The 15,300-nt window shown below is 36.5% G+C and overlaps 1 protein-coding gene across 1 annotated transcript in view; it reads left to right on the top strand.

Moving 5' to 3' along the window:
* LOC121094329 (gamma-aminobutyric acid receptor subunit pi-like) overlaps positions 1-15,300 on the top strand; it is a 47,209-nt gene that overhangs the window by 19,555 nt on the left and 12,354 nt on the right. The window contains exons 4-7 of the mRNA XM_040607748.1: positions 4,834-4,901; positions 6,299-6,516; positions 7,124-7,206; positions 11,662-11,799. Of these exons, the coding sequence (XP_040463682.1) occupies positions 4,834-4,901; positions 6,299-6,516; positions 7,124-7,206; positions 11,662-11,799 (507 nt within the window). The remainder of the gene's footprint in view (positions 1-4,833; positions 4,902-6,298; positions 6,517-7,123; positions 7,207-11,661; positions 11,800-15,300) is intronic.

Below are 15,300 nucleotides of genomic sequence, written 5' to 3' on the forward strand. Positions count from 1 at the left end.
TGGTGTAGAAAAGTGTCATGCTTAAATCAGTTATTCTAAACCACATTTCAAAGATATTTTTTCCCCCTTAGCTTTATAAAGAGTAATACATTTCATGGTCTTAAGGTTTAAATTCAAGAAAGTGAATTAAATCTTCAAGTCCAACATTCTGTGTAAGACCAGTCATTATATTTTTTCTCAAATGTTGTTTACATTCTATGAGTTTAATTAGATGAAGATATTTTAGTGCTCCAAAGTTTACAGTTTACTGCCAAATGAGACCAGGAGATACCAGAATGTTTGCTTTTTCTAAGACCCTTTGATTTAGTGAGACAAGCCCACAGGGTACATGAGAAAGAAATACTAAGTAATAATCATCTAAAGACTACTTTATGTACGAGTTAGCCGATGTCTAATCTTGCAAAGGCAAAAAGCCCAGAATATCTATGGCCAGTTGTATATGGGGAAAAATATCTTTTGAATCCCTGATGAAGCCTTAAAATTATGATTTAATAAATCAATGACTTGGTGCATAAAGTGTAAACTTCAGTATACAGTTGGTAATGTAGATTTTCCTTCCTTTCCCATGGAAATGAGAGACACAGTGAGACTATCACTGCCAACAAACCCAGCTTCCTGCAGGCAAGGTGGTTTGGTTTTTTGTTTTATGTTTTCCCACCCCCCTTCAAATGCTGAGTTCTAGAGACATTAAATGATGAACAGTAATTAAGTTAGAAAAAAATTAATTTATCTGAAGTTTCATGTTGTCTTTAACTTCCATAAACTGGGATCTTGCTTTGCTTTGTCAGACAATGTGTACAACTTAACTACTGGATACCTTTTCTGTGCACTTGCTGCCACTGGGCAAATCGCCGCTTTGGCTTCTCTTTGGGCAGCTGAGTAAATGCTGTTCCTTAATTTTTGTTACAACCTTTGATATTAAGCTTCCAGAGTTGTTTCTGTATTCTGGAATATTTCTCTGCTGTTTGCAGATTTATTCTTTTTTTCCAAATGTGGAAAACAAATCTTGTCATAGTAATCTCATAACAGTCTTGCCAATAAGTCTAGATTGCAAGACAACTCAATTCTGTGTATTGCTCACTGTTGCAATAGTGCTTCTGCCAAAGCATAATGCAGAAAGATGATGTTGAAATGATTATCTGTGACAACCTCTAAATCCTTCTCAAAGGCTCAGCTTGCCAAGATAGTTTCCTATCCTGTATGTACTGCCTGCATTATTTGTCCCCACCATGCTAATTACTTGCATTTGGCTACATGAAAATATGTTTTTCTGACAAATGATTAAACAAGCTGTTGTTGTTACAATCCCCTCCACTTTTTTTTCTTGTCCACAAACTGTACTAGTGGAGCTACATCACTGTCTAAAGATCACTGATGCGAACAAATAGGATTGAAGCAGATTCCTGCTAGAAATGGCTCTGTATTCTGATGTTTTTATATCAACAGTTACAGCTGAGATGTCAGAGGGCATGTCTTAATCTGTCCTGTCTCTTCACATAATGTATATTTGTCAAGAAAGATGTCTTGTGGTTGGAAGTTAAATGCACTGAAAAAATCCAAGCGTAATGTATCACTTCAGATAAAAGTCCCTTAATACTCTAAAACAAAGCAAAGCTGCAATAAGGCAGACACAAACAGTTTTTCATGAAACTATAACAAATTGTTCTAGTAATACTTCTCTTTCTAATTCTGTTAGTTGCATAGTGTTTTATCCAGTATGGCTGCAAGGATGAGGTATTCTTTCAAAAAGCCATCTCTTTTTTTGAGATATTTCCAAGTGTCAGAATTGTTTTAAGTTTTTTATTTAACTAAATGAAAAAGCTAGTACTAACAGCTCAGCACAGGCAGTGCTGATAGTGCCGATGGATTTAAGTAGTAGGTGTTCAGAGTTAAATACATACGTGAGAGTGGTGGTTTGTTTTGTTGGCACAAAGTTTAACAGACTGTGATCGTTGCAGTGATCCAAACTTAATTTTTAGGTATGCTCTCTGTCACTCTTCTGGCTGCTTTCCCATACAGGATTACTATGAATACTTGTAAAATGTGTAAAGTAACAGTCTTTGTGCACCAGTTTCAGTAAAAGTTAAAATGTATGTTAATTACTGTGCACCCATTGCTGTAACAAGGCACAGCATTTGGTGTTTCTTTGCTGTGTTTTGAAGGTTCCCTTTGCTAATGCAGGACAGACTGACTTTGGTTTCCTTCTGAAGTTGTCATTATACATACAATTCCTGCCAAATGTATGGAAATGTAGGAACTGACTGCCTCTGGTCTACTGCCTGGTTTTTGATACTGTCAATAGGAGACCTTTCAGAGGAAGTTCAGGGGAAACCCTGGTGGATTATTATGGGAAGGCTCATTCTGTTAATACTTTGCATGTTTAGTAAGGCGCCATAAATTGTATTTAAGCCTCACACACAAAAAAGAAATTAGCATTAACTACTAATATTGTTCTGATTTGGTAAACTGTTAAAGCAAAGCTATTCCCAGCAGCTTGTGTTAATAAAGACCCTTCTGTAATTGTCATGCCTCCTCCCTGCCTTCCTGTGAAGGCTAGCAGAGCAGGATGGCTTTATCCTGGCCACGCGACCACTCCTTAGCACTTGTCCTGGCACAGCCCTGCCTCACAGTTCGATCAGTTTGAGCTTGAAGTACCTCCTAACCTAAGCTAGATGTCTTTTGGTGATTGGGAGTCACCCAACGCTACAGTTCTGTTGTTACCTAATATTTTGAGAAACAGTGCAACAGGAAATAAGGAAGAGATGGACAAAGTCCTGTGTCTGTGATTCTGGAAAACTTAAACCTAATATCATTTCAGTAATATTTCTGGAAAGTCAACTGTTCATCTGAGGTATAACAATAGCACTGATGATACTGGAATACTGCTAGTGAACGTTTCCCCTAATCTGTATAGCCTTAACCAGGCAAGAATCAAATGTTGTTCCTACCAATGTAATGTGATATAATAGGAGAGTCTGACTATTCCCAGCCACAATTCCCACATAGTCAGCTGAACACTGCATTGTCATCTCCTTAGGATGGTCTATCTTTAAGCATATGCCTTGTATGATGAGGTTCCTCCCCCCCAAATTCTTGTGTGACAGTGGTCAATACTATGTTCTGTTACAGTCATACATGGGGAATCTGTAGGAAGACTATAAAAAAAAAATAATCAGGAAATGGGTTATAAATCACTTATTTTTAAACAAGGTTTTTTGAGGGTCAGATGTATCTTTTGAAGCTGGCAATATTGTACCTGTCATGATATAGTACAACGGTAAGCATAAGTATCAATTGACTCTGCTGTTGCACCCTAGAAAACTGGGCTGAGTTTCCTAGAGGGACAAATTTTTAACCCTGCAGGGACAAAACATAAGTGTTTTCTTAGAGTATCAAAACCTGCAAAGAATGGAAAAAAAAACAGAAGAGCAAGCTGTCAATTGTCTGGGAACTTTTCAGTTAAATAATTTTCTTCCACAGTTAGCCTCCAAAGTCCTCTTCCGATAGATGAACAATTTCTTCTGATCTCTGTATACAATTTGTAATATATAATAAACATGTAAATTACCATCAGGGGATGCTGCAAGCCTACAGTCCTGCTTTAAACTGGAGCTTTATATTTGAACTGAGTCCGGAACAAAGCATTTATAGATTTTCAGGACTGCCAGATGTTTAACACATATATTATGAATGGAAATTATTTGGGAAAAAACCTAATACACTTACACCGCTTAAAATGACATTTTTCTTTCGTGTTATTCAGCAGGGTAGGTTGGACCTCATCTTCCTCTAGATGCTGTTCGGGAGTATACGAGCTATGTGTATAATGCATTGCAGGGAGCCATGAGGAGGTTTCAGCAGTGTGCCTGTGATAGACTGGCACCATCAGCTACACAGATCTTATTTAAAGTAGTTGTGTGTTTCTCAGTACTACTTCCTGTGCTTCTCAATGACTTGGAAAGATGCATTTATGTAATATGAATTTTCTTGTACATGTACTCTATTAATTATTTTGCACATAATCAACCAGGAGTAATGTCTTGTTTCCATGAAAACTCTGCACAAAGTTTGCATTTTAAAACATACAGCTGGTGATTTTCCTTCTGACACCATGAAATGCACATTCACAAGGAAATGAGAGTCTGAGCATGCTAACATTACAATGACAACTACTTAGGTATTTAATCACACTGAACGAACATTCATTAGATGTTAATATATCAGGAGAATAAAATTACTAGTTTTTCTTGATAAATGCAAATATTTAAATAGCAAGTTAACTGCTAATGGTCAAAAGCAAGATGCTGAAGCGCAGTAACACAATATAGACGATATATTCTTAAATAGGCAGTAAATAAATCCACTTAGCTACCCCATCTTGATATTAACCATATGACATTACCAGGTGCAACTCCTTAGTTCACCAACATTTGATGGACCAGATGTTGCAACTGGAAGAATTCTTTCCAGTGCTCTGCACCTCAGAGCAGAAGGGTGTGATGTACCATGGGGATTGTGCCTTCTGCACCTTGTTGTGCAACAATTTTCCCAGCACTCTTTTCTGGAAGAAAAAAAAAAAATAATCAGGAAGTATTTAGGAAATAAAGCATGTTTATTAAAACCAAGATACTGTTAATCTAGAAGTATTATATTTTGGTTATGAAATTGTTAAAATTCTTTCATAATCTAAGTTTGAGGAATACTTCCTTTTAAAAAAGATACTAAACATTTGGAAACAAGTGGATTATGTTGTGGAAAATTTTCTAGCCAGTTCTCCTGAACACTGAGTATTTAAGAACTCTGTGCTAGATTCTGACTTTCTCTTTTTTGCAGATGGTCCTGTGTCAGTTGGAATGAGTCTGGATATTGCAAGCATTGATACAATATCAGAAATAAATATGGTATTGTAGCTTTTGCAATCTTTTTTTGTTTTGCTTGTTGATAAGCTAATGTCTTGTGTTTACATCTGCTGGCAGTGTGACTTTGAGGCTTTTCTCCTTGTGCAATCGATACGTGTTAGGAGATGGAATTTTATTTTTCACTACAGACAGTGGTTATAGCACTAGAATAAGTATAGAAATGTAGATGCAAATCACATGTCTCACAGATACAAACAGAAATTTGCTACTGACTATTAATCTTAATGAAAGGCATATAGAACAGTATTTATCTGCCAGATGAAATGTCTAAATCTTTATGCATCTCAGAAAATGAAAGATATATTCACATTACTTTGAAACCACCACTAATCTCTTTCCTTGAGATTAGACACAGCTGAACTCAGCTTGTTTTTCTCTTTTACTGTTACACATTAATTTATTCCAGCTGTTTCATTAATTTTTTATTTATTTTTGAACAAAGTATGAAGTGGAGTATACTTTTTCTAATTAAAGATACTCCATTGGTACATAGAAATAAAAGGCAAAATCCATTAACCAGATATTCAGTATTAGAAAGTGTGTGTGTATATATATATAATGTGTACATATATATACAAAAAGTACCTCACCATTTAATTACTGAGGCTTCCACAGGAATCGAGTATTAGAATCCCTCAGCTCCTAGTAAGTATTGGCTAGTATTAGAAAGGGGAAACTAAGGTTAGAACTTAAGATGAACTTCTCATGCTGATAAAAACGTACCATAAAAGCTAAAGTTGATTAAAAAGTTGCTAAGAAATAGTATGTTTTTATGTAAGACTACAAGGCATATCTGAACTGAAGATGATTTGGGCGGAGAGTTATATACAAGGTCTTGATAAATTTGGCACTGCTGTTTCCCTTGTGATACTGAAAGAATAAATTGTGCTAAAAATGATGATTCCCTTCCTATTTCACTAACTTCTTTTTCTGAGTTTATACATTTTTTCCAAAGTTTTCTTAAAGTGCATTTTTTTGTAGTAGTTTGTAATCGAAATGATATTTGCAGCCACTTATATAAAGCATTCTAAAATTTAAAGATTTACAGAGCCAGATTATCTGCTTACAAAGCTCTAGATGACTTCAGCTGATTTATAGCCCCAGACTTAGGCCATCAGTTTATACTGTAAAATTCCAATGACTGTAAACCCAAAATCTACTCAAGATAATATTTCTTAATGATAACCTCACATCAAGTGCTGGAAAATTTGGCAGTACAAGAGCCAGTACAACTGCTATCAGAGTGCAAGCATTTGGGAATGGGACATGGAGACTCACACACAAGCTGTTTGTGCCCAACAACTGTTTCCATACGCTTTTGTAAAACAGAATCTAATACAGGTTTGGTCTGTGTGATAAATTTGTGTTTTCTCTTTCAGGACTACACGGCTACCATATTTCTAAGGCAGCGATGGACTGATGAGAGACTTTGTTTTGATGGTAATAAGAGTTTAAGCTTAGATGGCCGGCTTGTGGAAATGCTTTGGGTACCGGATACCTTCATAGTTGATTCAAAAAAGTCTTTTCTTCATGATATCACTGTCGAGAATCGTCTTATAAGAATATACCCTAATGGAACAATCTTGTATGCTCTACGGTATGTATATACCACATAATAGCCTTTATGTTTGGCTTCTACTTACATTTTGAACTTTCTGAGTTAGCATGATTTTATGCTTAAGAAACTGGTCTGTTTGTAAAAGTAGAATATGCATGGTCTTGTAGTGTTATGAATATGTAATATTATTGACCAATATGATGAAATTCTTAAATTTCATAATCGGGCTCCTTTTTGTCCCTGAATAGACCCTTCTGCTTTCATGTAGAGCAAATACAGGAATCACATGTTGCCATTCTTGTTTTGCAATGAAGACGCCACAAAGGAAAGCAAGCTGTGATGACTGATTTGGATTATTTATTGCAGACTATCCCTTCTAATAGATTTTGATAAATATAAAAAAAAATTGTGAAATATGTTGCAAAATATCAATAAAGGAAAATGCAGACAGTAAGTGAAAAAGCAGTGAGGGGGATCTTTTTCATACTGCCACTAAACTTGGTAATTCTGGAATGGTTTCCTGTTTGGGATGCTATTACTCTTCCACGCTAGATACCAGTAAATATTAGATTTTTTTTTTCCTTGCAATAGATATTTGCCTGCAAATATTAATTCAATAAAAATGTATGGCTTGCTTTTGTTCAAGGATCACCACAACTGTTGCATGCAGCATGGATCTGACTAAATACCCGATGGATAAGCAGATGTGTACTTTGCAACTGGAAAGCTGTAAGACACTTAATCTTTGCTATTTTTATACAGCTGTTAAATATTATTATTGAAGAGGCTGGAATTTTCAAAAAGCCAAGGGACAGTACCTGACCAGTCCCTGTTGAATAACAATAGTATCTGTATGCAAAGATAAATGCATGAGGCATCACTGAATATAGTGTGGCAGTAATGAAATGCTGCCATGCTATTAATGATTAAACAAAATCTCAGGAGATTATCATAGGTTTGATTTTGCAGTGCATCCTGCAGTTATTCTGTTGCTCTTCAGGGGGAGGTCTGTTAGCAGACATTTTCCATCATAGCTATTTTTTTTTTTTTCTTTTTCAGATAGTATATATTTCCACGCTCACCCTCACCCTCCCCCCCCCCGAGGTACAATTCCTTTAAGAAAGAAAGAAATTTGAAATTAGAATAAGGCTATTTGTAAGGCATAGATTTCATATTTAATTAATTTACTGTTTTCATATTGAAAAAAGTTAATTGCATAGACAGTTTGGTTTCAAGATGGCTGTAATACAGATCCTACTGTGACTTATTTAAATGTCTCTGTGCCAGTGCCCTGGGAAAAAAATGCCATCAATTGATGGACCAAGACTAAATGTACCTTTATACATTCTCATTTTATCAATCAATGTCTTCATAATTTTAGTGAAAAGTTTGCTCTCTAATACTTTACAGACATGATCACTTTATAAGTATCCAAATGTGCATGTTTATAGTTAACTTTTTGCTATTATTCACATGACAACTCTCTCTCAAAATACCCTTTTACATTGTCCCATGCAAAAAGTAACAATTCTGTAAGATGAAACTATATGTTCATATATATGTTAATACATATTCATAATCTTTTGGAAGGTTTTTCAGTACTTGTCAGGTTTTACTCCTTAGCATTTCAGGCGTGTGTGTGTATTCTTTATCTCTTGTTGCTCATGACCAATTAGAAGATTGCTGCAAAATTTCATTTTAGACAGAAACACAGAGGAAATCAACCCAAAAACCTTCCTCACACAGGAGTCCCTCTAGAATCAGCTGTTTTGTAAGATCTGTTTAACAAATAGTGAACTGAATTAGAATTTGGATTTATCTCTAACTTTATTTCTCTTTGGAAGAGCATATTGGTAAATAAATGTATATGGATTTACATCAACAGCATTGCCTAATGAGTCATTTAGTATTTTCTCTAGTTCCAAAATGAAATACGTGTCCCACAGGAGCTTAAAATTTATTTAACAGGATTTAAAAAAGGAAAAAATCCCTATATAATTAAGCATTTTTCCGAATGATTCCATCTGCTTTTTCAACAGCACATGTGTCTCCTGTCCAAGGGGAAAACATAGTAATGTCCTAACAAATGTTCCTATGACATTGGTGTTTAGCTTTGAGGAAAGCAGCTAGAAACAATAAATAAAAAAGGAAAGAACATGCCTTTAGCTGTGGCCCTTTTTCTTCTGTGCACTGTAGGTACTTTTGGGTACACTGGAAATGGTGTTCCCTCATGAGATAAGCTATGTTAGTTTATAGACAAATAATGAGATCATCCTGGAATACTGCTTGCATTACCTGGAATTAAAATAGTGAATGCAAGCATCCATACACATCCACACAGATACTGATGTTTTTGAATAGAATGTAAAATATATAGCAAATATTTGAGCTGAAACAAAGTGTTACGCCTTCTATTAAGTGATTACTAATGTAAAGACAAACACGACATGGTATTACCAAGTAATGGCTTTATGTGGTAGAGCATCCGGAGTGGCCTTTACAATGTGCTACTCTGCTGTTACTAGTTAATAACCCTAATTGACTTATACTTTCTACATAGCAAAATACATTTCAGCCAAAATGTCTGTTGTTCCCCGCACCCCCATTATAGCAACACCAGAAGGTAGTACTGGCAGATGTTAGGAGACAGAGAATTGCCACTCTGGGTCTCTGTTGATATGGCAGATGTGACATTTGGGGACTTGGAGGGCTCCTGGCTTGGCTGGTGCTGCCTGGGGGCTCATGCTCCCTGCCATGTGGTAGGGAACACCACCATTTGCTCACGCTGGGCTGAAAGCTTTTTTCCTCATTTTTTTTTCCTCCCACACAGGCCTCCAGCCCAAATACATATTCATGTCTTGGGCCCGTCTGAAATATTATTTCCTTTCTGAACTTGTCCTTTAGCATTTTTTCAGTGAAGAGCCATATGAAGGCACTTAAGTTGTGCTTGACAATCAGGGGAAATTAAAATTAGCAACAGAAAGGTAAAGAAACTCATTTGTATTAAGTATTATGAATGTTTAATCCCAAATTTACTATTCCTGTAGTTAACCCTGTTGACATTAGCTGCTTGTACTGTATCAGCAAAGTACAGGAATGAGACATTTTTGGGCTTGAGGTATTAGTTAGAATGGAAACTCAGTTTAATGTAAAGAGAGTAGAGATTACTTGTAAAAGCCGAATGACATGGCTTAAGGATTTTTGTCTCTAAATTTTTTATACTGTCTATAATTAGTAAAATATTAATCCCCTGAATAAAGAGTAACTTTGCACAGAGGGAGCACTGTACTATTTCACTTTACTAGCTCTTGGGAAGACTCTCCCCATGAAAATTCTTCACAAATAGAGTTTTGGAATTAGTATTTTCAAAGAATTTCATAGGAAGGATCACCAAAACCTACTAATTTTTCAGCCAATGAAAATACTTTGGAAAAAAAATGATTCTATTAAAACAAAACAATTCATTTGGAGTTATTCTTGTTATCACCCATCTGGGCATCAAGAACTTCCATCTCACACACCTTGGAAAACTGAATATCTTGTAAAAATAAATAAGAATTTACTGTGGTACTCTCTAGTTCTTTAGGCTTTATTCAAATATCTGCAGTTCATTTATAGTGAAGGAAAGTAAACTGAATCTATGCCTGGAGTCACACGTAAAAACTGCTTCTATGAACCTCTGTTTTGATGGAGGACAAAGCAATCATTTGTTTCTAGGAAATGTTACTTTTATTTTTCGTCTCTCAAATCCGGGAAATTTACCAGCAAGTGATTTTAGGGAGTCAAGAGCTTAGCTTGGATGGGCCTGGTTTTGGCTTAGTCTTTTGATGCGGCAGTGTTTTGGCTTCAATTGCTGTATATGTGATAACATGACCAGAGATTCCCGGTCATGGTACATTTTCAGAAAACTGCCAGTATAGTGAAAACAAATTTTACATTGAAAGAATGATCAGGGAAAGAATTTCCAGGTGAAATTGGCATTTTAATAGGTAATCAGCACAGTTTCCTTGAAATGAAATTTCTGAACTTCTGTTTTTCCTACATTAAATGGCTGTAGGAAATTGTTATGTTTTGTCATGGCAAGAAACAAAGCCATTAACTTAAAAGTATTAAAACGCTCTTTCTATTTTAATGCATCTCTTTTTTTGTGATTCTAGAGCTTTGTTCTTTTTGCGCCCTATACCCCTGTGCAATGTATTGCATTATTGTCTCACTGTAATTTACTTACAATTGACTGAAGTCCTAAAAATAGTCATCTGCTCATGTTTCTGTCCCCTAAGCTTAGCTATTAACTTGCACAATATAAGTCTGTCAAACACAAGAATGATTGATCTAAGTAAGCTAAAGGAAAAGATGTTCAAATACTCCCTGTTAACATGTAAATTACATTAACATAATCTTGACTTAATCATATACGGTAGTCTGAAAATTGCCTACCTTTTAATATAATGGGAAAAAGCTATGATTGTGCTGCGTATTGACAAGTGTGTGCAAAATACAGTTGCCTTCTGATAGATGACTTGTACTCAATCCCAGCTCCTGATTACTACTCGAAGGTTAAAAGGAAATCTTCTGGGGCCTCTGGAGCGTGCCACACTGTTGAGCCTGCAGAAACATCAGCATCTAAGCTGGTGTCCTTGGGAAGCATCCAATCTCCTAAGCCAAAGTGTGGTCCCAAGTGAGGACCCAAGGCCAGCTCAGAGCATAGCGCCAGTGCACAGCAGCCCTGCTGCTCTCCTCATCCCTTCGTTGCCATGGGAATAAGGACCAAATGTGCTGCCATGAGAAACAGCATCCTGGAATGCAACAAAGGGCATGCTTAGAGTTTAGTCCAAATGCTGGCAGTACTGTAATTTGTAGAAGCTGTATTTCTTTAAAGCTTAATAGCTTTTGCCTTTAGAATACCATGTGGTACTACTCTCTTTTATTAGTTTGTCTATACTAGAATAAAAGATACAAAAAAGACCACCTCCAAAAAACTCTCAGCTTTTAAATTACAAGACTTTGCATGTTATTGGGAGTTTTGTTGCAAACAGACATTACATTCTGCCAAACCCCATCATTGTTTATGTCTAATTGTGCTTTCAGCCAGATAAATAAGAAACAGCTGAACCATAAGTGTGCTCAATGCAAATTAATTATTGTGTAAAATAAACACTTTTGTTGGCTTGTGTATCACTACAGGGGGTTATAACATCAATGATGTCATGTTTTATTGGACTAGAGGAAATGATTCAGTTCGAGGTCTGGACACGCTCCGGCTGGCACAATACACAGTAGAAGACCACTTCACCTCTGTATCTGAAGCAGTATATGAAACAGGTAAAAGTAACCTTATAACGCTTTCTAGGTACAATTTGGAGTATGGATCTGGAAACAGAGCAACATTGAAAAGCTGAGCACATTGCATTCTGTTAGGGTGACTGTTTCAGTTTTCTACTAGGTTATGTTCTTTAAACAATAAATACTTTTCCAGATGCTAGCATCAGGGACCCAGCTAACGTAAAGGTTGGGAATTATTGGGTGTTTTCTTGGAGGCCGTGCATTATCTGAAAAGAATGATAAACAAGAGAGGTACTACTTCTGTGTAATGACAGGGAGAGCTCTTGTGAAGGAAAAGCAGGCTGTAAATTGGGCATATAAAATGGAGACTGACCAGGGACCCTGGGTACCTAGCTCAGAACAGCTGTCAGCCTGCCTGGAAACAGCCGCTCTGGCTTTTTTAGGCAAGTCAAAAGCCTCTATTCAGCTACGGAAACTTCTGTGAGTATGCTGGGTGCTTTAACAACTGCAAGGAGTTGGGTTTCGTGGCTAGTACTTCTAGGAGTTGCTCTTCATTGTCAGCAGAGCACAGATTGCCCACCCTGAGGTTCCCCTGCCCAAGGAGGGGCCAGAAGCATTTCCACAGACCTGCTTTTCTGCTGATCTTAGGAAACTGCTGTAGAAAGTTTCCTCTGACTGCAGGACTTAATCTCAGGAAAATCTGCTCCTGTTTATTTTGCAGAGATTTAGGAAGGGCTTTCAGAGAGTTCAAGACTTGCCAAACCTGCTTTGTGCACTTTGAGTTACTCTTAGGTCCTTCATTGCTGCTCTTCGCTGTGTACTCAGTTTCTTTTCTGTTCAAGTCAACATGCCAAATGAAAGGGTGATCTTTAAATGAAGACACACACATCCTTCAAAGCTGTAGTTTCACCAGAGGATATGTTACTAGTTCTGAGCCACAGAAATACAGTTTCTCTAGTCCATCGTTGGGTTCTTCTGCTTTAATAATTCAACACAGGGAAACTATGATCTAATTTCAGATATTAATTCAGGCTAAAAGTCAAAGTTCTGTAAATGGATATAGAAATACATACTAGCAGGCTCCAGCATCACAAACTATCTTGCTACTTACATAAACGACATCTGCTTGCCTTCCTCCTCTTTACAGCTTCAGGGTAAGTATCATCGGGTTCAATCAAAGGAGAATAATCCTTTGCTACTGTTCTGCCTAGAGGGTATTAGGACCCGTTCACCATACAGGAAAGAAGAAGAGGAAACCTGTTTAATTCTTACCACCTTCTATCACAGAATCCAGACTCAAAAGCCAAAAAAAGTTATATTATTCTTTTTACCAAATAGTCTAAACGCAATTTCCAGTTACAACTAAAAAGGCATGATCAAATGAACTGTGCCCTTTTCAGTAAACAAGGATGTCTTGCTCCCTGTATGTTGGCAGGAATCATATGTATAAAGTCAAAAGCCACTTTTAATTATACATTCTAACACATGCAACTTAATTTGATTAAAATTTCCTACACCTGCTTGTTTCAATGCCTGTGTTCAAGAAAGCCACGTTATCAAGTGCTATGCAGTATTTTTAAAATGAAACCTCATAATCCTCTTAATTTTCTATTGACTCATTATGTTTTAGTTGCTATTTTCTACAGATTCCTTTTTAGGAAAGCAGTGCCTACTGTAGCCCATATTAAAAGAAAAAGCAACCAGATTATGGAACTATGTAATAAATTTCAAAATGAAGAATGATGCTTCCCATTTCCTTAACACCATTAATAGATATCTGAGAGTATTTTATGAAGAAGAGTTACGTTATAAGTAAGTTATTTATAATGGTTACAATTCAAAAGGGTAAAGCTAAAAATAGCAAAGAACTGTGTGTAGTATTTCCTAACAGCAAAAAAAGCAATCAGGATTTGATACTCTGTGAACTTGAACAGGCAGTACAGCTGCTCTGCAAGTGAAATATTGTATAATGCAAAGCCCAAGTTCACGTACAGCCACTGACAGAGCCAAATTTAAAACGCAGTCGGCAAAATTCCTGCATAAATAACTTCAGTAAATTTAAGAAAAGGACACTGTAGATTAATCTTGTTTATAGAACAGCATGTATCACATAATAGCAATCACATTATTGTAATCACGTAATAGTAAGTACTTTGAATAATGTTAGCTAGATTGCTGGCTGGGGTTTGGTGTCGATTTTGTTTTGGTACAGACCAATTTAATGTTGGACATGGGTAAATAAATTTATAGGACCACTTTCAACATGTATTTAACTATAGTCCTTGTTCTACATACACTGATACACTCTTGGATCCCAAAACTATGTATCTGCATCAGTGGGCGCTGGGTTTTTATTTTATCTGTCTAGCCAACACCACCTGCGTTCTCAGAGTAATAAATAGTGATATAAAAGCTTGATTTTCTAATTGGAAAAACATAAAAGCAATGAAGGACTGTTAGTTTTGCTTTTTGTGTAAATAATCATAGTACTAAGGCTGGAATACGCTTTAAGAATTCATTTAATCTACTCATGTTGCAAGGCGAGGTCATCTGTATCTACAGCCTGCTTCCTGACAGATGTTTCCAGGAGTCAGTTAGACAAATCTCCAAAGTGTCTGCTTCACAAGCTCCCTAGATGATTTTTTTTTCCTTGGTCATTATTACATGCATATTTTCCTCATGTCTAATCTTGATCTCCTTTGCTGCATTTCAAACCTATTATGTGGACATGGAAGACATTTTTTTTTGCTATTTTCCAGCAGCCCTTTCAGTATTTCAAGACAGATATATCTCTTTTCTCAGACCAGCAATCTTCCCCTTTTTAATTCATATAACCAGTTTTCTAGATCTTCTGTCTTTGCTGCTGTTCTCCCATTCAATTTCTCATGTCTTTGCTGATGTGCAGCACCCAAAACCAGGTACTTTGTTTCCATCAGGTATCCTCCAGGGAGGGAAGGTTTTATTAAGTTTTACTGTTCATCTTTATCCATTCCAGTATTCATATCCAATCCAAACTTGATACTTGCTTTTCTTGCAGAAAATTTTTGTAAGTTTTTGACTTTTCTCAGCTTGTGATTCTTTCTAGTACTCCACTTCCACCATTGTCCTGTAACCACATGTTTCCCGCGCTCTGTTTGGGGAGCTAGTAATTCCCATCTGAGTGTAGGACTTTGTACTTGCTTTTGTTGCATTGTGTCTTATTTTATTCAGGCTGGTTTTGAAATATTTTTGAAGTCTAATCCTGTTCTTCAATGGAAGAACAGCTGACAATCCTCTCTTAAAAGACAGTTGGTGTGTCTTCATGTTTGCTAGTGAGCAGTACTGAGCACAGGACAGACCCCATGTGTTCCCACTCAATAAATGCTTCCATTTTCACAGCAAGTGATAGCTAATTAATCTCAATTAACATTTTTGATTGGAGAAAGAAGCAAAACCATCATTTAATACTTGAGCCTAATTGGCTGTTGGTAGCTTTTCTTCTGGCTGGCAGCTTTCCTTGAGTCTTGTTATCAGCACTGCAACCCCCCCGCTGAGCCTCCG

Source organism: Falco naumanni, chromosome 9, assembly GCF_017639655.2.
Source record: "Falco naumanni isolate bFalNau1 chromosome 9, bFalNau1.pat, whole genome shotgun sequence".
Classification (NCBI taxonomy): domain Eukaryota; kingdom Metazoa; phylum Chordata; class Aves; order Falconiformes; family Falconidae; genus Falco; species Falco naumanni.